The 24,179-nt window shown below is 40.8% G+C and overlaps 1 protein-coding gene across 3 annotated transcripts in view; it reads left to right on the top strand.

Annotated features, from left to right (window-relative positions):
• Positions 1–24,179, top strand: part of CYTH3 (cytohesin 3) — an 86,738-nt gene that overhangs the window by 32,194 nt on the left and 30,365 nt on the right. The window contains exon 3 of one of the 3 annotated variants that reach the window (XM_072753166.1): positions 9,930–10,070. The exons of the other annotated variants lie outside the window; for them this stretch is intronic. Within the exon in view, the coding sequence (XP_072609267.1) occupies positions 10,064–10,070 (7 nt within the window). The 5' untranslated portion in view covers positions 9,930–10,063. The remainder of the gene's footprint in view (positions 1–9,929; positions 10,071–24,179) is intronic. 3 annotated transcript variants of the gene reach the window in all.

The following is a 24,179-nucleotide window of genomic DNA, read 5'->3' as shown; positions in this document are numbered from 1 at the left end:
GAGAAACCATTGACAACGGGGTGACCTTCCTCATCAGCCTGGGCCATGTTCCTTATTTTTTTCAATAAATCACACAAACCCTCTCACTACTGATTATTAGAAGTCCACGATTTCTTTCACGATGACTCTTCTAGACCTAGGAATTATCCTGTAGAACTCCAAGGACTCCTTAAATTCCAGGAGTCCATTTGGTCATGTGTTGGGGAAAAACTGAGGACCCTAGAGTAACAGCTCCATTAGTAGGTACTCACATTTTCCACTGTTCTTCCCTTAAGCATGCCTGCCCAGCAGGCTTTCTGGATTTCTGGGGCTTCCAGTCTTGAGCACAGGCTGTGAGCCCTTGCTATGAGTATCCTGGCCTCAATATTGAGGCTGAGTCACCTGTGGTAACATCCTCTTTGGGGCTTTTGATGTCGTTGCTTGCCAGCGACCTTGGTTGGGGACATCCAGTGTATCAAGTTCCCTTTGAACTTCTACCAGGAAAGAATGAGGGTCTCCTTTTCCTCCTAAAGATTGCCCATCCCAGATGCACATTTGACAAGTGGGTTTTGAGATACTAGGAGGGCAACCCTTGGCCAGAACCTGGAACATACTTGAGCTCTTTTTCTAGGGCAGCGGGTTTCTACCTGCCTAGTAGTTGCCCAGCTAAGAGAGGGCTGGCTTGCAGAACCCTCCTTGTTAACAGAGATCTCTGACAGCCTCTAGAACATTGCCTTACCAGGCTCCTGCTATGCCTGGCAAAGGTTAGTACCTGGGACTCTCTGCAAGGAGGGTGACTTTATTAGCCCTGTGTGTTATAAAGGCTGGATTAGTGATAAGATCTCAACTGAGGATAGAACCTGGGACTACAGATGAAGAGACATCTATTGTGTTAGACAAAACAAACTTCTTACTGAGGCAGAATTGAGGGGATTTGGATATAAGACAAAGCAAACCTGAAGCTTATAGTAAAGGCTTGAATCAAGGTGTGCAGTAGAACAGTGTGTAGAGGATAAGCTAATGGGTTAACTTTTGGACACATTGATGCATCCATAGGATCACCTGGAGAAGATGCCTGGCAGGTGATTGAATATACTGGAGGAATTCACGCCTGGGTGATGAGGTGATCACAGCATGGAGATAACCCAGTGCGGTGTGCGATGATGAAGGTGGAAGACAGAGGGATGGATTTTGGGGAGCATCAATATTAAAGGGAGTTGGGAAGCAGGAGGACTCCTAGGGATAGATACACGGAGACTGAGATAGAATCGATTAGGGGAGTGAGAGACACTGCCACAGGGAGGGAGGTAGAGCGTCTGGAGCACCAGACACCATAGCTAATGCTTGATGCTTGAAAGTGAACATAGCCCTTGGGAGTTTTGATTGCAAATCACAGAAAGTAAGTAGCTCTTGTAAGTATATAAGGGAATCATTGGAAAGATTCAGGGGAAGTTACAGAACCTGCGGGAAGTCTGGAGAGCTGGGAAACTGACCGCAGCCAAAGAAAGCTAGGCATTTGGAACCACAGGTGCAGCCAGGCCACGTCAACAGTGTGGTTTAGGTTGCCCACGGCTGCTGCTTAGCTGCCATCCATGGAGATGGGGGTATCAGGCCAGGATCCTGATGCCCTTAAACTGTTGTTCAAGCTCCGCCCTCTTGGTTTGATCCCATGGCAAATTTCCAATTATAAATAGGCTTCCCACCTGGAAGCTAAGGAGATGGTCATGGTAATTTCTAGTCTTACCTGTGACAGGTTTATATTTATCTCTGTGAACTGATCTGTTAACACTGAGAGAATGCAGTAAGTGTAGACTCAGGGACTCGTGTGTGTTAGGCAGTTTTACTTCTTATTGTAAATTGATCAGTTTGCATGCTGACTTGCGAAAGAAACATGCTGAGTGTGGTTAATGTGCATGAGAACCTGAGGGATGGATCTGCTCCAGGCATATGAGCAAGTAAGTCCAGCTTTTGGGCTTGCAGAAATCCACAGGTAGTGAGGCTCCTGAGGAGACTGTGGTGGCCTCATGTGCCTGAGAAATGCTGTCATGATGTTGCATGAGCTGTGAGCAGCTGTGTCCTCCTGCAAGGTCTGTGTCTTTATGCTCATACTATTCCCCTGGCCCAGAATACCCTTTGCCCTGATCCTGCTGTTGGTCTGCTCACTGCTCCTTAGCCTCTGGGGCTGGGACTCCATGTGAATGCCACCTCCTTTGCCTTCCTGTACCTTCAATCTGAGTTTTCTGTTATCCTCTCTTTTCCCTCCTAGAACTTATAGGCATTTTGTAATAATAGTGTATATGTGGTCTTTCCATTTTATTGGACAGAAAGCATAATCTGGGTGGGTCTTTCTGGTTTCATTCATTGTGCATTGTAGGCCATGGAGCCTGTGACTAAGCAGGTGTTTGGCAATATTGAGAGAGAATAAATGAGAGAAATTCCAGGGTGTCATTGGTACAGCACAGAGGACCCTCGGGGAGCCCTGGGCAACTTAAGGGGATGTGGAAACCCTGCCTGGAAGGTTATAGCAGAAGCACTTGGCAGGACTGTGGCATGCTGTGTGCTAACTTGCATAGCCAGAGAGTCCTTGCTTACTTTGAGATGGAGGTAGCATTGTTGATTTTTTTTTTTTTCTGATTGTAAAAGTACAAGTTTATAAAATATTTCAGAAAATGACAAATAGAGTAAAAGCCATCTATAATTCTTCCATTCTCACGTTTTGGTTTGGTTTGTGAAACTTGGCTTCTCTGTGAGTGAATGTGTATATTTTTCAAAACGCAAACAGGAAGCCTGTTTATGTAAGACTTTGTACCTGGCCCTTTTCATTTGTGTACCTGAGCACGGAGCAGCCTTGCTGTGCTCTGTGGCCCGAGCTCACATCTTGTCTCCCGGGAACACTTAGGCTCCATCACACTTTGTGCCATGGAAATTGCCCCGTGAGGAGCCAACTGTCTGTCATAACGTCTGTCCTCCAAGACACAAGGCTTTCCTTCAGTCTGGCACCTCAGAGAGTAGGATGGAAATTGGGGTTCCAAATTTCTTTTTAAAGCTTTTATTTATATATTCATGAGAGACACAGAGAGAGAGGAAGAGACATAGGCAGAGGGAGAAGCAGGCTCCCCGCAGGGAGCCTGATGGCAGGACTCCATCCTAGGACCCCAGGATCATGACCTGAACTGAAAGCAGATGCTCAACTGCTGAGCCACCCAGGTGTTCCTTGGGGTTCCAAGTTTTTGTTTTTGACTAGTTCTGTCTCTTTGGGGGTTTGCATTAGTCATTGGACGCTCTCCATGGATTCAAAAAGACACACAAAAAAATTTCTTCTTTCTCCCCCTAGCAGAATGGGTATCTGAAGCTCCACTTTGAGAAGGATAAACTCCTTATAAGTTTCTGGGTAAAGAATGTTAATAGTAATTACTTACAATAACAGCAGTGACAGTACTTACTCACTGTTACATTTAACTAATCATCTACTAGGTGCCGGATGTTATACTAGGCACTTTGGATTTGGAGTGTTAGCTCGCTTGTAATTCTTACAAAAGTCCTGGAGGGGTAGGTATTGTGAGCCCCACGGTTCAGATGAGAAACTGATAGGGAGATAAAATAACTTACATGAGGGTGGAGTTGGGCTGTGGACTCACAGTTGCCTATTCTGGCGGTCTCCCTTGGCAACACTGTATTTTAAAAGTAGAAGCAGAAATGTTTGATCATTTTTTGGGAACGTGTTTAAAATCAAGATGTAACTGCTTTTATTTATTTGGCCATCGATTAGTAGTGAATGGGAAAAGCCAACCAGTCAGGGTAGGCTGGTGCCCTGGCTAACTTGAGTGACTGTATTTTCTCCTCGGGTTTCCCTATACTCGCTTTGGCTAATTCAAGGTTTACCTTCTGTTCCTCTGTTTTACTCTGCTGCTGGACAGCTGTTAAACATCTGCTACTCTCTGCCCCAAGAACGTGTGGTTGTTGTGTGCATAGACAGTGGCCCTCTGTATCCTGTTTGTATGTGCTCTAGGAGCCTTCAGAATGAAGAGGCTCCTTTGGCACTGCAGTGTCCTATGCTCTCCTGTCACCATGTCCTCAGTCACTGATTACTGGTGGAGATGTCTAACAAAATTAGGTTCTTTTGTCACCACAGAAATGAAGGAAAAGAAGAAGGTAAAACAGTGGAAGGAAGAAATAGCTATAAAGAAAAGGGCAGGTTTTACATTCTCCAAAATAGAGTGTTCTCAAGTGTGAGGGGATCCTGTTGTACATCTGGGTGGCGGGAGGGGTTGGAAGAGTGGGAGGGCACTTCTCAGAGGAACAGCCCAGATTTCCAGAAGCTAGATGGTAAAGTTCAGCATGGTTTAGATGCAGATAAGAAGTTCTTCCGCCTCCTCTACTGGCTTTAAAACTGTTCATTTTTTTATTTGTAAGGTCATTTGGGGGGAGCCTCCTTGCGACCAGTTTAGCTCTTTGAGTGTGGCCTGACCCCTGAATCTTACCCTCCCACGCGAACTTGAGAGCTTGATTCTTTTCTTACAAAGACTTCTTTCCAACCCCTGCCCTTCCTCCAAAATACTCCATATTTGGAGCTAAGTATTTTGAACAGAGCCTGGCTAGAGGTCATGTCGAGTTGGTTCTTTCCTGTAGCTATGGCAAAGTATGACTTTAAAGCAAATGTATATAGAAAAGGAAGTGTCCCTCTAGGCCAGGGACACATTGTTTTCACTTATGGATGTGCCATACTGTTGCAGCCTGTCCTCTTTCACAGGCCTCTTTGCAGCTGGAGAGAAGGTGACTGGCCTTGGTTGGATCATGAAGACTGGAGAATCAAAAAAACACAGTTTTAGACCATTCTTCTGTGAGCCTTAGATTAGCAGAGTTAAAACACTTAAATCAGGATGTAAAATGAAGGAAAGTTTCACATTTTCACATTCGTTATCAGCAAAGTTTTCAAGTAGGAGCACTTCAGTCAGAATAAACCTGAGTAAGTTACCTGGTGGTTTTGGAAATCTCGTCTGCCTAGCACATGGTCATGATTAAATAAACAGACCCAGAGCAAAGATCAGGGTCCCCTAATGCATTCTCCAGAACGTTAGAACTTGTGGACCATCTGAGAAGGTTACTTGTTTTCATTCAGTGTGGAATATTCCGCTTGAGAAATCATAACAACATTTTCTGGGATACTTTCAATGAAGTTTTATGAGGTCTTACTGACTTGGAAGATAGGTGAAGAATTTGACAGCCCATTTGGGTGGAGAAAGACAAATATGCGAATTATTACAAGCATAGTTGATGGAAATGCTTCCCTTTGGTTTCTTAAGCAGAGCCCCATCCCAGATTGGGGAAATATGCCAGGCCTCCTGCATTGAACAGCAACTGTGATAGGGGCATCATTTCAGTCCCATCTTCAGTGGGAGTGCTTCCAAGTCTGATGCTTGTTGGTGGTTTCTGCCAGATATCCTTCCCTTAGGTTAAGAAAGCTTCTATTCTTAGTTTGCTGGATTTTTTTTTTTTCTAGTCAGGAAAGGCTGTTGAATTTTATCAAATGCTATTTTCCCATCTATTGAGATGGTCATATGTTTTTCATTATGAGTCCCTCTGTCTTATTTGACTTTTCAATTTTAAACCATTTGTACATATTATATCCAGCGACTTGAGGCTTTAGGACTCCTCTAAGTTGCAAACTTTGCAGTAGTAATACTGCCATAAACTTTGCATGTATATACATTTGCTTTCTCCTTGGATTTGATTTTTCCTTTGTTCTGATTCTTTTTTTTTTCTAAGATTTTATTTTTATTAGAGAGCGAGTAAGCACAGGAGCAGGGGGAGGGGCAAAGGGAGAAGCAGACTCCCTGCTGAGCAAAGAGCCTGATGTGGGACTCAATTCCAGGACCCTGGGATCATGACCTGAACTGAAGGCAGGTGCTTAACTGACTGAGCCACCAGGTGCCCCACCCCTCCTTTGCTCTGTTCTTATCTGCTCTCTCTCTCTTTTTAAAAGATTTTATTTATTCATGAGAGACACACAGAGAGAGAAAGAGAGAGAGAGAGAGAGAGAGAGGCAGAGACACGGGCAGAGGAAGAAGCAGGCTCCATGCAGGGAGCCCGACGTGGGACTTGATCCTGGAAGTCCAGGACTACACCCCAGACCAAAGGCAGGCGCTAAACCACTGAGCCACCCAGGGATCCCTTCTCTCTTTTTTGTAATGATTTCCACTTTTCTAAGCAGTTAATGATTTTATTTATTTATTTATCTTAAAGCCTCTCCTGTCATTCCCTGGATTTAGGGGAGAGTGAGAGCACACCCACATGCCAGGTCTGCCAGGCTTGGGGACTCTGAAATGCCCAGCCTTCCTCATCCAGCTTCTGCCCAGGAACTGATATGTTCTTGTAACCTTCGAGATGTCCTGTTGCTTTACCTGGAGATCCTGACTGAATCAGAGCTTGGAATGACATTACAAAACCTGATAACTCAGCCTGAAAATTTTTTTTTTTCGGCCTGAAATTTCAGGAGAAAACTGGACGTTTCCTAGAACCTCAGCTATGGAGTAGCTGCAGGACTCTCCGGTGGGGTTTCCAGCCGAGACTGCTGACCCCACCATCCTTCCTGGACTGTGAGATAGAAACCACATGGATTTCCACCCTGCTTTGTCCTAAAATAGCGCTCCCTCATTTCCCCCACCCCATTACCATTAAATTCCTCAAGCATTCTACCTTTCAGATGTTTGTGAATGGGAAGTGGAATGCCAGATGTTATACAGCTGTATCCAGTCGGCTAAAGACTGAGTTGTGGTTCACGCTTCCCGACAAGGAATAAGAACATACCTGAGTCGGTTTCTAGGGGAGGTTATTGGAGAATGTTATTTGTAGGTGTGGCTATGGGAGGAACTCGGGTTTTTAGTTGGAGAACTGCCTCATTCTTCAGCTTAAAGCAGAAGCTGAGCTCAGACACATCGCCTTTTTAGAGCATACCCTTTTTGCCTGAGGTAGGGTTTTCCAGGCTAGTGACACAAGTTGATGTTCTTCTGAGCTCCTGGTGATGAACATTCAAATTGGGTTTTCTTTATTGAGAGTCAAAATTACCTCCTGCTGGGACGCCTGGGTGGCTCAGCGGTTGGGCATTTGCCTTTGACTCAGGATGTGATCCCAGGATCCAGAATCGAGTCCCACATTGGGCTCCCTGTCTGCCAGTATCTCTGTCTCTCTCTCTCTCTCTCTCTGTCTCATGAATAAATCTTAAAAAAAAAAAAAAAAAAAACCAAACAAAACCAAAATTACCTTCCCCTCCCTTTTATTTATTTAAAAATATTTGTTTATTTATTTGAGAGAGAAGAGACAGAGTGTGTGCGCGCATGAGCGGGAGGGACAGAAGGAAAGGGAGAGAGAATCTGAAACAGACACCGGGTTGAGTGTGAAGCCCAGCACAGGACTCAATCTCAGGAGCCTGAGATTATGACCTGAGCTGAAACCAAGGGTCAAAACCTTAACCAACTGAGCCACCCAGGTGCCAACCCTCTTCTTAAATAACATTTTCAGCATAAACTTTTTCCACCTTTAATTTTTTGCAAGCTTCATAGTAATGTAGCCCTATTTGGACAATGTTTATCTGTATACCCAGAGTAATTTCTCTGAATGCTCCATTGGATATGTGATAGTAAATATGTACACATCTCTTTGGACAGTGTGACATAAGTAATACTATATTGTCTTGATTTGTCTTGTATTTCAGACTTTATTAACATTAGATGTTCAGCATAAAACAGGCTAAACATTGGTTTAGAATTTGTTTTGAGCCTCACCATTGTGTGCTGCATGTTCAAGATTTTCTACTGTTTTGTTTGTAAAGATTTTATTTATTCATGAGAGACAGAGGCAGAGATGTAGGCAGAGGGAGAAGCAGGCGCCCTGAGGGGAGCTCGATGCATGGGACTTGATCCCCAGACGCCGGGATCTCGACCTGAGCCAAATGTAGATGGCTCAACCACTGAGCCACTCAGGTTCCCCTAGATTTTCTACTGTTTGGACTGCACAGAATGTATAAATGACAAACAGGCACGTGATGGCAGAGTAGGGAACCAAGGATCCTGGATGCTAGGATCTCAAAACAGAAAGATTCATAAAAAAGCTTTTTTTTTTCCTAACAGCTTTATTGAGACACAATTTATATCCCCATCAAATATACCCCTTTTAAAAAAGTTTTAGCTTTTTAAAAGATTTTATTTTTAAGTCATCTCTACACCCAATATGGGGCTCTAGCTTACAACCCCAAGATCAAGGAACCCCTGTTCCTCTTACTGAGCCAGCCAGGTGCTCCAAAATTCACCCATTTATACTATATAGTTCAGTGAGTTCTAGTAAATCTATAGAGTTGTACAGTCATCACCCAGTCAATTTTAGAACCTTTCCATCACCCCAAGAAGATCCCTCATTACTGGGTGCAGTCTTTCCTTGCATCAGCCCCAACCAACACTATTCTAATTTCTGTCCCTAGAGATTTGCCTTTTCTGGACATTTAGCATCAAGGGAAACATATGTGGTCTTTTGCATCTGGCATGTTTCACTTAGCATCATGTTTTCAAGGTTCATTTATATGGTAGTAGATATTAGTATTTTTTTCCCTAAATAATATTCCACTATGTGCACACACCACAACCTGCTAATCCACTCATCAGTTGATGGATATTTATCTCCACCTTTGGTCTGTTTTAAATAGTGCTTCTATGAATATTCTTGTACAAGTAATTGTTTGAATGTCTGTTTTAGTTCTTCTGGGTACATACATAGTAGAATTCCTGGATCCTTTGTAATTCTTTAACTTTTTGAGATTGCTAAACCATTTTCCAGGACAACCAAACCATTTTACGTTCCTGTTGGTGGTGTATGAAGGTTCCAGTTTCTCCACATCCTTGCCAAAGCTTGTTAGTATCTTCGGTTAAAAAATTATTATAGCAGCCCCCTTAAAATTATTATAGCCATTCTGGTTGGTCTGAAGTACAATCTAATTGTGGTTTGATTTGCATTTCCTAATGACTAATGCCATTGAGAATCTTTTCATGTGCTTCTTGGGTATTTGTGTACCTTTAGAAAAATGTTCAGGTGCTTTAAATTTTTTAATTGGGTTGTTTGCAATTGAGTTGTAAGAGTTCTTTATGTATTCTGGATACTAGACCCTTATTAGATTCATGATTTGCAAGCATTTTCTCTCCTCTGTAGGTCATCTTTTTACTTTTTTTGATAATTTTTTTTGCAAAAGTATTTTTTCTTTTGTTTGTGATTTGAGTGCTTAGGAATGCACTGCCAAATCCAAGGTCATGGAGATGTACTCCTATGTCTTCTTCTAGAGTTTTATGGCTTTAGCTCTTACATGTAGCTCGTTGATCTATTTGGAGTTGATTTTTAAAAAATATTTATTTATTTATTTTAGAGAAAGAGAGGGAGTGAGTGCATGCGCCTGCATGTGTGGCGGGGTGGGGGGTGACAGAGGGAGAGGAAGAGAGGATTCCAAGCAGACTCCATGCTGAGTGCAGAGCCTGATGTGGGGCCTAGTCTCACAACCCTGAGATCATGACCTGAGCCAGAACTGAGTTAGATGCTCAACTGACTGTGCCACCCCGGTGCCCTGGAGTTAATTCTTATGTGTGAGGTAGGGGTTCAACTGTGTTCTTTTGTATGTGGATATTCATTTGTTCCAGCTCTCTTTGTTGAAGAGCTTATTCTTTTAAATATCTTTCATATGTGCTTCTGTGTTTAGGCTCTATATTCTTTTCCATTGATCTTTTAACCTATTTTTGTATGAGTTCATACCACACTGTTGTTATTAGGACTTTAATACCTTTCAGTCTATACTAAGTGTAGACTTAAGCTTATTAATGTGTTCAGATCATCTCTATATTTAAGAAAGTGCAAGCACAGACTACTCTTTCTAATAGTTTATATGAAGAAAAAAGAGATTGAACTCATTCCTTCAGATCTGTCACACACAGTGGATGGGACGAGAGATTTGAACATGTTCATAGATTGATGAAAAGAAGCTGGTGGGAAAGAGAAAAAGTTGGAAGATCGAAGAAAGAGCATGGCTTGAAGGCAAGGTTTTGGAAGAAAAATGAAAGGTAAGGGCACAGGCTTGTATGTGGTGAAAGTTGCTCACCTTTACTTGATGCAGTACTGACTGTCACTCTCTGTGAAAGCTATAGCTACAGTTCTGTAAAACAACACAAGCATATTTGGTTTTTGTAAACTAAGTATGGAGGACCTACGAAATTGGCATTTGCAAATAAGTGGATGCATAAAAGCTAATCATTCTTTCTCTGGTCTTGCTATTTAGATTAATTTTTCCATTGAGTGCAGCCTTTGCCCTTTGGGAGTGAGTTTTGATTTGAAATAAAGAAGGGTTGAGATTAAATTTTGACCTACTAAACTTAGTTTTGAAGTAAAAGCCATGTTTTGGTTTTGTGATACTTGAGACTTGAATTTTGTGGTTATTATATCTCTACAAGTTGATTTTTTTTTTTTAAAGGGTAGAATGGTGTTTTATGAAATGCTGGTTTGTGTAGTCAAGTGGAGAAGAGTGAGCTGCTAATTATAAGAAAACAAGTGGCACTAAACAGGACCCAGGCACACTGGTACAACCTGGATGCCCCTCTGCCTAAGCATCAGAGATCATCATTAGTCCCATCCCACTTAAACACTTAACAAGTGTTTTTGCACTGTTTCTCATCTGATTTTGCATATGTGACTGTACTCTGGAAGACTGAATCTGAAATGTTAACTGTGGTTATCTCTCTGTGGCAGGGTTGTAGCTGCTTTTTCTTTTGTTGCTTCTGCATGAGCATGTGTTTTAGCTTTTGGTGTGATAGAAAAACTCTTGAAAAAATGAGTGAACAGGATAGAGTTGTGAATCAGTGAGAATTATGTGTGGAAACTGAAAAGAGTGTATTTGCATAAAAACTCACAGGTTTTGATGATTTGACTGCTGTAATCACACACATTATCTGTTCCTGCAATTCTGGAGAATTAATTTCTGTATACAGACCTATACCTAACCTCCATACAAGTGAAGAAGTGAGAGAAGTGAGATACCCTTACTTCTGCTTACTTTAAATGATGGAGAAAATTACTTGCCTATCAGTAAAGGCTGCCTGCAAGTGTTTAGTTCACATTAAATTTGTTAGTTACTGATTCATTGACTGTTAAGAGCAGGCCAACTAGAGTGTTATGTGGTACCACTTTTTATTTTTTATTATTTAAAAAAATTTTTTTTAAAGTATGCGCCATGCCTAGCACAGAGCCCAGTGCAGGGCTTGAACTCAGGATCCTGATATCAAGACCTGAGCTTGGGATCAAGAGTCCGACACTTCACTGATTGAGCCACTGAGGTGCCTCCTGTGGAACCACTTTTTAAAATGTTCTTTTGTCATATTAGCTGTGCTGTCCAATAAAAATTAACCGTTACTGGAAATGTGGAGCATATCTTTATTATAGTGTCATATAGTGTAGCATCTAACAAATTGGTTCAGGTTCAGAGTCAGCACTTCATAGTACCATTTGCCTGGGCTGCTGTTTCCCTAGATGTTAAAATGTTTGAATCCTCCAGGTCAGTGGATGTTATCATGGCAGGGATATAGCTAAGATGCCATGTGCAGCTCAGAAACAGTGGTTGGACATTTTCTCCTTGTTTCCATTTTTGGTGCTATATTTTTAGAATGAGTCAGCCCTAATATTCACTTAGTGTAGATGGATCCTGACATTTCTGGTCTCTGAAGGTCTGGCTGGTGTTTCATTAGCATCCTGACCCCATCCCCATCCTGACCCCATAGAGGCTGTGATGAACCTGGCACTTCCGCACCCCAGGAGGGACCACAGTGCTCTGGAGCCAGTGGCTTTCCTCACTCCCCTTGCCACTTCTCCCTGACCTGTGTGACTGAAGATCAGAGTGTACCAGTTCTTCTTTCTGGTCATCAGGGTATAGAAGACACCTAGTTTTTTCTTTAGGTGATACGAATGCTTTTCAAAAACTTTAAATTTTGATTTATAGATTCACAAAAAGTTGCAAAGACTGTTGTACAGAAAGGTCTTACATGGCCCATTACTCCGTTCCTCTTGTTGGTTACATCTTGTGTCATTGTAATACAGTTTCAAAAAGCAGGACATTGACATTGATGCAGTGGGTGTGTGTATTTGTGTATCATCTTATCACTCCTGTAGATGCATATAACCAGTACTGCAGTCAGGACAGAACTATTCCGTCACCACAAAGATCTCTGTGTCCTGCTGGCCCATTTATAGTCATACCTGCTGTCCTTTATCCCAGACCATTCTTTTTTTTTTTTTTTTAAGATTTATTTATTTATGATAGACAGAGAGAGAGAGAGAGAGAGAGAGAGGCAGAGACACAGGCAGAGGGAGAAGCAGGCTCCATGCTGGGAGCCCGACGCGGGACTCGATCCCGGGACTCCAGGATCGCGCCCTGGGCCAAAGGCAGGCGCGAAACCGCTGAGCCACCCAGGGATCCCCCTCCTAGACCATTCTTTTTTTTTTTTTTTTTTTTTTTATGTTTATTTATAGAGAACAGTGGTTTTTTTTAATTTTTTTTTTTAATTTTTATTTACTTATGATAGTCACAGAGAGAGAGGGAGAGAGAGGCAGAGACATAGGCAGAGGGAGAAGCAGGCTCCACGCACCGGGAGCCCGATGTGGGATTCGATCCCGGGTCTCCAGGATCGCGCCCTGGGCCAAAGGCAGGCGCTAAACCGCTGCGCCACCCAGGGATCCCTCCCAGACCATTCTTAATTTCAGGCAATGACTAATCTGTTTGCCATTTCTATAGTTTTGTCATTTCAAGAGTATTATGTCAGTGGAATCATAGTCTGTAACCTTTTGAGGTTGGGTGGGTTTTTTTTTTCCCCTTCGCTCAGCATAATACCCTTAAGACCCATCAAGTTGTTGCGTGTGTCAGTAGCTCATTCACTGTTTTTTTTTTTTTTTTTTTTTTTTAAAGATTTTATTTATTTATTTATTCATGAGAGACACAGGCAGAGGGAGAAGCAGGCTCCATGCAGGGAGCCTGATGCGGGGCTCGATCCTGGGGCTCCAGGATAACGCCCTTGGCCAAAGGAAGGCACTAAACTGCTGAGTCACCCAGGGATCCCCAGTTCATTCACTTTGGTTGCAAAGTAATATCCCAAGGTGTATATAGATGGACCACAATGTGTTTATTTGCTCACCTGTTGTACAATGCTTGGGGTTGTTTCCGGTTTGGGGATGTCATAAGTAAAACTGTTATGAACATTTGCATATAATGGACATTGTGTGGACATTTCATTTTTAAGTTTCTCTGGGTTAAATGTCTAGGAATGATATTGCTGGGTCATTTGGTAAGTGTGTGTTTAGTTTATAAGAAACTGCCGCAGTTTTCCAGAGTTTTTCTACGTCCACATTAGCAGTGTGTGAGATCCAGTTTCCCCACAGATCCTCTGTCAGTCTTCTTTATGTTAGCTCTTGTACTAAATAAGTAATAATAGCTCTTTGTGGTCTCTGTTTGCATTTTTCTAATGACTAGTGATGCTGAACTTCTTTTCATGTGCTGCTTTGCCATCTGTAGATCATCTTCGATGAAATGTTTCTTCTAATGCTTTGCTTGTTTTCAATTGACTTGTTTGCTTTTTACTGTTGAGTTTTGAGAGTCCTTAAATACATTCTAGATGTAGAGTCCTTCATCGGATATATGGCTTAGAGAAAGTTCTCCCAATTTGTAACCTGCCTTGTCATCCTCTTAACGGCGTTTTCTGCAGAGCAAAGGGTTTTAGTTTTGATGAGATTTGGTTTATTAACTCTCTCATATGGTTAGAGCTTTGGTGTCCTGTCAAAGTACTCTACTGAGCTCTAGCTCCTTCAAGATTCTCTCCAAAAAGGCTTATTCTTTTACATTAGAAATTTAACTCTGTCATCCGTTTTGAGTTAATTTTTATATGAAGTGTGAAGGTTAGGTCAAAGTAACTTCAGCCCTATTTGTTGCAAAGCTCACCATCCTCTATGGAATTGCTGTTGTACCTTTGTCAAAAATCAGTTGGCTCCATGAATGACTCTTTGGAGATCTCTTTCAGTGTTACTCCAATTTAATCTTTTTCAAAATTGCTCTAGCTGTTCTGATTTTTTCGACTTGGCATATAAATTTTAGAATAATCTTATATATATATATGTATAGTGATATATTTAGAATAATCTTCTCTATATCTATAAAAAATCTTGCTGGGATTTTTTTTTTTTAAGATTATTTGAGAGGGGGGGGGGCATGTACAAGCAGGGGGGAGGGACAGAGGGAGAAGGAGGCAACCAGCTGATGAGCAAGGAGCCCAACCCAGATTCCAGGACCCTAAGATCAGGATGTGAGCTGAAGGCACACACTTAACTGACTGAGCCACTCAGGTGCCCCATTTTGTTGGGATTTTGACAGGAATTACATTAAACGCATGTTAATTTTGGGGAAATTTATGTCTTTACTGTGGTGAGTCTTCTGACATGAACACAACATGTCTTTACATTTATTTAGATTTTTAAAATTTCATTCATCAGTATTTTGTAGTTTCAACATGCATGTATTTCAGCATACCTGTTTTTGTTAGATTTATACTCAAGTTTATTTTTCAAGTGATGGAGGTAACATTAAAATTTTATCACGTGGGGATCCCTGGGTGGCTCAGCAGTTTGGCGCTGGTCTTTGGCCCAGGGCGCGATCCTGGAGTCCCGGGATCAAGTCCCGCATCGGGCTCCCTGCATGGAGCCTGCTCCTCCCTCTGGTGTCTCTGCCTCTCTCTCTCTCTCTCTCTCTCTCTGTGTCTATCATAAATAAATAAATAAATAAATAAATAAATAAATAAATAAATAAATCTTTAAAAAAATTTTATCACGTGTTCATTGCTGTACATAGAAGTACAATTGATTTTTATATGATGTCTTTTATCTTGCAGTTTTGTTGAACTTATTTTTAAGTTTTAGAAGGCTTGTTAGGTTATTTTTTATTTTTTAAGATTTTATTTATTCATGAGAGAGACACAGAGGCAGAGACATAGGTAGAGGGAGAAGCAGGCTCCCCTCCTAGGGAGCCTGATGCAGTACTCGATCCTAGGACCCCCCAGATCATGGCCTAAGCTAAAGGCAGACACTCAACCACTGAGCCACCCAGGTACCCCTGTTGTTAGGTTTCTTGGAATTTTCTAGGTGGATTATCATGTAATCTGCAAAAAGGGACACTTTTATTTCTTCCTTGAGATACATGTACAGTGATTTTTATGTCAATATTTACCTGAGAAATACTGGCTAGTAATTTACTTTTTTGTACTGTTTTACTCTCATTTTGGCTTTAGTGTTTGTACTAGCTTCAGAAAATGAATTGGGAAGTAAATGTTCCTTCCTCTTGTTTTTGGAGAAGGGATTGTATAGAATTAGTGCTTATTCTTTAAAAGTTTGGCAGAATTCTCAGTGAAACCATGTGTACCCAGAGATTTCTTTTTTGGGAATTAAAAATTACAGACTCTGTTTTCCTTAATTGTCATAGGCTCTTCAAATTATCTACTTCATTTGGGGTGAGTGGTAGTAGTTTCTGGTATTAAGAAAATGGTACATTTGATCTCAGTGTAGTTTATAGTATTTTTTATTCTGTTGATGTCTGGGGGTCCTGGGGGGATTGCCCTGTTGCCTTCCTCACGTTGCTAATATGTGTCTTTTTATCTTGTTAAGAGGGTTGCCTTTATTTATTTATTTATTTATTTATTTATTTATTTATTTATTTATTTATTTATGATAGTCACGCAGAGAGAGAGAGAGAGGGGCAGAGACACAGGCAGAGGGAGAAGCAGGCTCCATGCAGGGAGCCCGATGCAGGACTCGATCCCAGGACTCCAGGATCGCACCCTGGGCCAAAGGCAGGTGCCAAACTGCTGAGCCACCCAGGGATCTCAGATTGGTCATTAAAAAAAAAAATCTGCAAAAAATAAAAAATAAATAAAAATAAAAAATAAAAAATAAATAAAAAAAATAAAATCTGCTAATCTGTGTCTTTTAATTGCTTTATTTAGAACTTCTATATTTAAGGTGATTACTGACGTATCAGAGCTTAAGTTGTCACTTCACTTTTTTTCCTGTTTCTTTTTTTTCCATTTCTCTGAACTTTTCCTGTGAGTTACTTGAACCTTTTTAAAATTTTTTAAATTAATTTTTTAATTTTTTAAAAGATTTTATTTATTCATGACAGACACAGAGAGAAAGGCAGAGACATAGGCAGAGGGAGAAGCAGGCTCCATGCAGGCAGCCTGATGTGGGACTTGATCCCGGGTCTCCAGCATCACACACCCCAGGGCCAAAGGCAGCGCTAAACCACTGAGCCACCTGGGCTGCCCTGAATAGCTTTTTTTGTGGTTGCTCAAGGTGCGTGTATACACATGGATGTGTATAAGCTATGTATATATATAATATATAATTACATAATTTTTAAAAGATTTTATCTACTTGAGAGAGAGCTTGAGTGCACAAAGGGGGAGGGGCAGAGGAAGAGGGAGAAACAGGCTCCCTGCTCATCAGGGGATGCAGGGCTCTATCCCTGGGTCCTGGGATCTGAGCCGAAGGCAGACATTTAACTGACTGAGCCACCCAGGCGTCCCTATAATTACATATTTATATAATTATAGTTTACTGGTATCATCACTTTTCTACTTCAAGTAAACTAGAGAAACTTTACTTCCCTTTTATATCACTTAACTCTTTTTTCCCCGCATACTACATCAGACAGAGTTCTAATTTTTATCTCAACCGTAATTTAGAATACTTGAGAAGGAAAGGTTCTTGTACTTACCCGCATTTTACCCACATTTTTACTCTTTCTGTTGTCCTTCCTTCTTTTTCTGAATTCCAACATTCCTTATTTTGTCATCTCCTTTCTGTTTAGGGAACTTTAGTCATTCTTTAGGGCAGGTCTGCTCGTTACAAATTTCAGTTTTACTTCACCTTAGAATAATTTTCTCCTTCATTCCTGAAGAATAACTTCAGGTACAGAATGGAGAATCGACCATTCTTTTCTTTCTTTACTTGAAAATTGTTGCAGTACTTCTGTTGGCCATGATGGCTTCTGATGAGAAATCCAACCATTTGAATTGTTTCTAACCTGTAGGAAAGATGTCATTTTCTGTGGCTGATTCAGCCTTTTTTCTCTTTCAGAAGCATACGGTTGATTTGACTTGGCATAGATCTCTGGGTTGTGCTATTTGGAGTTTGCTCACCTTCTTGAATTTGTGGGTTTTGGTTTTTTTGTTTTGTTTTGGCAAATTTGGGAAGTTTACAGTCATTTTTTAAAAAGACTTTTTCCAGCATGTCCTCTTTGTCCTCATTTGTTTCAGGGAAATTCTTTGTTCTCTTTTTGACTGTCGAGTGCCCCTTTCAAGTGTGGAGCTTCTCTTGTCAGAGCTCACAGAGAACTTTTCTGTCATGTACATCCCTCTGGGATTTTCTTTGTTGACTCAGGTGCCCCTTGTTAGAAGTGGTGTTCTAAAATCCTATCATTACTCTTTCTAAAACACTTGAGAAGTAAGATATAAGTCCCCTCAAAGGAAGAGGCGCCCTATCTCGCTTCTCATGCAAAAAAATTCTAGTTTTTTTTTTATTTTTTAGATTTTATTTTTTATTTATTCATGAGAGACACAGATTGAGAGAGAGAAGCAGAGACACAGGCAGAGGGAGAAGCAGGCTCCACGTAGGGAGCCCGACGTGGGACTTGATCCCAGGTCTCCAGGATCACGCCCTGGGCCGAAGGCAGGTGCGCTAAACCACTGAGCCAAGCCTGGGCTGCCCAACAATTCTAGTTTTGTGTAGGGTGGGTTTTGCTTAAATATTTTTGTTTTTTTTTTTTTAAATTTTCTAAAAAAATTCACCCTTCTGCCCAAAGCTGACTAAAATAAGGATAAAGGGGCAGCTGGCTGGCTTAGTCAGAAGAGCATGAGACTCTTGATCTTGGGGTTGTGAGTTCGAGCTCCATATTGGGTGCAGAGATTACTAAAAGACTATTTAAAAAAAATCAGTATAACATATTTCCTTTCTCTGTACTAATGGTACAAGTGGCCAGCTCTTGCTTATAGTGGCAAGGAAGCACAGAGCTTCACAGAGCAAAGGTTAGCAGTAGCCTACATTAGGATTGAGTCAGTTTTTATTGCTAGTGGTAATTTGATATTACTGTGGGAAATCTTATTAACCTTATGCGTAACCAGGTTAGATAAGAAGGAAGCAGTAGATCTTGCAGGTGCTATGGAATTGCCATAAGCTCCTCCTCCCCGTTAGGTTTCCCTATTATTAACATTTTACATTAGTGTAGTACATTTGTTAAAATTGACAGGGCAGTATTGATACATGGTTATTACCTAACCCCCAGAGTTTACAATAGAGTTCTGCTCTTTGTTCTTTGTAGTTCTGTGGGGTGTGCCAAATGTGTAATGACGTGTACCTACCATTTTATAATATGATACATAGTAGATTTACCACCCTAAAATCCCCTGTGCTCACTTATTTATCCCATCCCTCATCTCCCTAACCTCTGACAACCACTGATCCTTTTACAGTCTCCATAGTTTTGGCTTTTCTAGAACATCATGTAGTTGGAATCATACGCTATGCAGCCTCTTCAGACTAGCTTCTTTCACTAATATGCATTCAGGTTCCTCCACATTTTTTCTTTGCTTGATAGTTATTTTTAGTGGTGAATAACATTCTTTTGTACTGCTAAAGGGCGTCTTGTTTGCCTCTAATGTTTGCAATTATGAATAAAGCTGCTGTAAACACATGTGTACAGGTTTTTGTGTTTGCATGTTTTCAGCTCACTTGGGGGACTACCTGGGAGTGTGATTGCAGGATTGTCTTATAAGACTATGTTTACCTCTGCAGAACTGCCAAACTGTCTTCACACAATTTTTATTCATGTGTATTTGTGAAGCGGCTCCCTCTCCCTCTCCCTCTTCTACCTTGCACTGTACCTTCTGGCAGGGGACGGGGGGGGGGGGGGGGGGCAGAAAACGCAATTAAACAAGCCTAATGTCCAGATGCGTATTTTGCTCTGTCATTCAGTTATCTAAGAGAGAAAGTCTCATTGTTCACTATTAATTTTTCATGATTGAAGTAAATTTATTTATTTATTTATTTATTTATTTATTTATTTATTTATTTATTTATATTTGTTTATTTATGATAGTCACAGAGAGAGAGAGAGAGGCAGAGACACAGGCGGAGGGAGAAGCAGGCTCCATGCACTAGGAGCCTGATGTGGGATTCGATCCCGGGTCTCCAGGATCACGCCCTGGGCCAAAGGCAGGCGCCAAACCGCTGCACCACCCAGGGATCCCGATTGAAGTAAATTTAATTTGAAATTGCAAATAACATTCAAGAAGAGAACTTGATTTTGATTAGCTTTTTTACATGGTAATATATATTAACCTTTTTATAGGCAAGGAAACAGAGGCACAGAGAGGTTGGGTAAGTTGCCCAAAGTGGTCACAGCTGATAACAGACAAGAGACCAGCTTTGAGACAGGTAGTCTGGCTGTAGAATTCAGGCTCTTAATTACTATATCAGATGGCATTCTGTACTCAATACATTGCATTCATGCTTTAAGTTCAGGACTTATATGTTTATAGCCACCTTTTAGCAGTGGTTTTCAAATTCTAGTGTTCAACACAATCATTTGAGAAGCTTGTTAAAATTTGGAGCCCTAGGCCTCATACTGAGAGGTTCTGATCTGATAGGCATGTGATAGGAACCCTGTTTTCAAATACCTCTAAGTGCTACTGATGGAGAAGGCTGGAAGACCATGTATAAGAAACTGCTATAGAAGATGAGCTGGAGTCCGTGGTTCAATGAAACACTTTCAGATATGGATTCCAGATAGATGGCCGAGTCATTGGCTCTTATGTGTGGGTTTGCCAGATGGAGTCAGGGAATAAATCTTCCTTTACCACTGCCTGTAAGACACACGCTGCCACAGAAGCTCTCTTGCCCTTCCTTGGTGGCCACCAAACAGTGTCAGTGACAGGCTGGCATGTTGGTCATCAGAGGGGGGTTATATATGAAGGCAGAGGAGGATCTGGTGGGGAGGGAAGTTCCATGTGAGTGTAAGACAAAGCAGTTCACTTAAAAACTTGCCATGACTGCTCTCATTCTTAGTTTATTGCTGATTTTATCTATCTTCGTATTGTACAAAAATTCTTAACAGTGATAGATGTGCATATCTGAGGTGGAGAGGACTTTGGAAGAGTAACAGCCACAGGATGTGAGGCAGAGGTGCAGTGATACTATCTGACTCCTGTCTTATACCTCAGGGCAGATTGTTCTTAGGTCATCTGAGCGGGTTGAGCATCAGTTCTGTGAATGGCAGGTTCTTAGAATGTCATTTTAGTATCTTTTGCAGGAAATTAATTCTTCTCTTTATTGAGGATTAAAACGGACTACTTAGGGTGCCTGCGTGGCTCAGTGGTTTAAGCATCTGACACTTGATTTTGGCTCAGGTCATGATCTCAGGGTCCTGGGATCAAGCTCCACATTGGGCTCCACGCTTAGTAGGGTGTCTGCTTGAGATGTTATCTCTCTCTTTCCCTCTGCTTCTCCCCCTGCTTTCCTTCACTCTCTGTCTCTCTGAAATAAAATCTTTGAAAAAAATTAAAAAAAAATAAAAGGGATTACTTATCCATAAGTAAACTTTTAGAGACAGTAAATACAATGCTTCTATGCACAAATGTTAAGTGTGCATAGAAATCAAGCTGTTTTACATAGATATGTGTGTATATGCATGTATAACTACCAGATCAAAATCTAGGTGGTTTGTGATACCACACAAGGCTCTTCTGTACCCCTCCTCATTCAGTACCCTCCTCTGCTTTCCAGATTAACCTCTCTTCTGATTTCTTTTCTTTTCTTTTTTAAGATTTTATTTGTTTATTCATGAGAGAGACACAGAGAGGCAGAGGAAGAAGCAGACTCGATGCAGGGAGCCAGATGTGGGACTTGATCCCAGGACCACGGGATCACGCCCTGAGGCAAAGGCAGACACTCAACCACTGAGCCACCCAGGCATCCCTTGCTCTTCTGATTTCTGTCACCATAAATTTGTTTTGCCTGTTCTGGGCACACATCTGATAAAGAGAGTCATACAACGTATAGTCCCTTGGGGCTGGCTTCTTTTACTCAGCATAATGTTTTCAAGCATGTGTCAATGCTTTTTTCCTTTTTTGTGGCTGCATAATATACCACTGCATCTGATGGGCCACACTGGGTTTATCCATTCATCTTGTGACTGACATTTGGGTAGTTTCTACTTATTGGCTGTTGTTCCCAGTGCTGCTGTGAACATTCCAGTTTGTGTGGACTTGTGTCCTTGTTCTCTTGGTAAATACCCGGGAGAGGGACTGTACGGTTATATGTAAACTTTGTGTTTTACTTTTTTTGAAGTGCTGCCAAAGTGGCTTTGTGGTACTTTTTAAATGAATTTTTTCTCTGTATTATTTTCTCCTTTGTGTTTAAGCAGCTGCTATTTTTCTAATCCCTGGAGGTGAATGCTTAGCTTATTTTCAACTTAACTTTTTTTTCTAAAATACATGTTTTTCAGTTGTGACTCCATGATTTACTAGCATGCAGGCACTGCTATTTTCTTCATTATGCTCACTTCAGAATTTTGTCATTTACATCTTCTTGGACCAATGTGTTCTTTAGAATTGTGCTTCCATTTTGCATTCATATAAAAAGTAAAATAGGAGCAAAGTAAGTTGGTCAGGGTACTTCCAAAACTTGTTCAGAGAGTCCCACTCTTCAGAATCACTCTATGGAAAGTATTTGTGTTTCTCTACACAGTCTTGTCCTCTGTGGGTGATGCATCATTTCCCAAAAGAGTACTGCTTTGTTGTCTTTGGGATTTTTCAAATTCTGTAAGTTTTTATGCTCTGACTTTGGTGATTCTACCAGAAAGTATCAAGGAAAAGTTTGAAGCAATAACCAAGCAATAACTCTTCATCAGATGGTTATTATATTGTGTGTGTGTGTGTGTGGCAGAAACATCAAGATCAATTATGCCTCTAGCAATAATAAACATTCACAGATAGGAAGGCAGTGACAGTTAATTTCAAAGATGCTAAAATGTGAAAAAAAAAAGTACATCTTAAAATTGTTGAAATGTGGGCAGCCCCGGTGGCCCAGCGGTTTAGCGCCACCTGCAGCCCAGGGCGTGATCCTGGAGACTGGGGATCGAGTCCCGCGTCGGGCTCCCTGCATGGAGCCTGCTTCTCCCTCTGCCTGTGTCTCTGCCTCTCTCTCTCTCTCTCTCTCTCTCTCTCTCTGTCTCTATGAATAAAAATAAAAAATCTTTAAAAAAAATTGTTGAAATGTATTGTCCATAGTGCAAGCTTGTGAATTGTGTTAGTCAAATCTGTATCTTTCCCTTTTTTTTTTTTTTTTTACCTTTAGGGAAAAATGCCATTTTTACATATATGTCAATTTCTGCTTTATGTATTTTGAGCCAATTTTGTTAGTGGCATACAAATTCAGTCTTGTTAGTTGTGTAATTGAACAATATGTTATTATCTAGTGCCTATCTTTGATTTCCTATGATATTGTAGGGGGAGCAACTTAACTTTGGTAAAGGTTTGTCTGGCAGAGCATTCTACCCTTTCACCTCAATCATTAGGTATTGTTCTATTTTGCATGTGCCCATTGTAGAGGGCATTTAGTTGGATCTTTTTTTAAGTCCATGTTTTTAAACTTCGTCCTATTTTCATTTATGTTCATTGTAAATGTGTCAGTTATTTATTACTACATAACAGTATTCCAAAGTAAACACCTTAACAGGACACTGGTTTATTTTGTCCCACCATTCTGTGAATTGGCTGGCAATTAATGAATTTCTGTAGTCTGGGTCCATGCATGTGGTGGCATTTCAGCCAGGATCCCTCAACCTCATTTCTTTTAAGATCTTATAGTACTTCAATAGTAGCTAGGAACTCATGCTAATTTAACCTGTTTTTTTAGTGTTAGGTAGATATTATTTCTATGCGGGTTAAACCACAACTTGTACAGAATTCCCATTTAACGAGTCAGCAGGACCGACCAGTTGCGAAGCCCATGCTCTGCCACTGTTCTTTGTGCCCCGTGGAATTGGTCTGTCCCTGAGCTGATTAAAACTCTAAACAACAACAACAACAAACAACCAAAAATCCAAGTCATAACAAGAAAGCTAGTATTAATTAGTAATTAAGGTAAAATTTAAGGGTAAATGACATCACTTTCAGTTAGGACTGAGTAGCCAAAAATGTGGAGCTGTGACTTAGCTGCATGTGATTATTTGAACTTTATTTTATCTACTACTATCAAACTTTTGTGCAATGGGTAATTTTTAGGGATTGCATTTGACATATTGTAACTAAAACATAGGGTTTCTGGCCATGGTTCATACTTGGGGACCATTATTTTCCCCTGGAAGAAGTTGGAGAGCTGCTGATTGACTTTAAGAAAGATTGTGTGTGTGTGTGTGAAGTTTGTAGGAGAATCCTTAGATATTTATAGTAGTAAACCAAATTGTAGCTTCTTAGTAGATTGGAATCTGTTAGATAAACTAGATTATTAATATAATTTGAAAATTAGAAAATACTTAATTTTGGGATACCATCTGATTATATTTTAATGTGTCATCTTCCATTTTTCACTGATTTTTTTTTTAAGATTTTATTTATTTATTCATGAGAGACACAGAGAGAGGCAGAGACACAGGCAGAGGGAGAAGCAGGCTCCATGCAGGGAGCCTGACGTAGGACTTGATCCGGGGTCTCCAAGATCAGGCTGAAGGCAGTGCTAAACTGCTGAGCCACCCAGGGTGCTCTGCATTCTCTATTTTAGTGGATTATTTTCATAGTCTTTATATAGTGGTGGTTTTAAGATATTATATAGCTTTAATTCATCAGTCTACCATCAAGTGATATTATGCCACTTTACCTGTAAGATGAGAACCTTAAATCACTATTGATTTAATTTTGATTTCTCCCTTCCCAGGCTTTGTGCTGTCTTACTTTTACATATATTATTGACCTAACACATTTGTTATTTTTGCTTTAAACAGAACAGTAAATCTTTTAAAGAGACTCACATCATGAGGGAACAATGTTTACTCACATAGTTACCATTAGTATTCTGAATTCTTTTGTGGAGAT

This window comes from Vulpes vulpes, chromosome 3, assembly GCF_048418805.1.
Source record: "Vulpes vulpes isolate BD-2025 chromosome 3, VulVul3, whole genome shotgun sequence".
In the NCBI taxonomy this organism is placed as follows: Eukaryota; Metazoa; Chordata; class Mammalia; order Carnivora; family Canidae; genus Vulpes; species Vulpes vulpes.
Note: the sequence above shows the minus strand (reverse complement) of the source record. Positions and strands in the feature narration are given on the sequence as shown.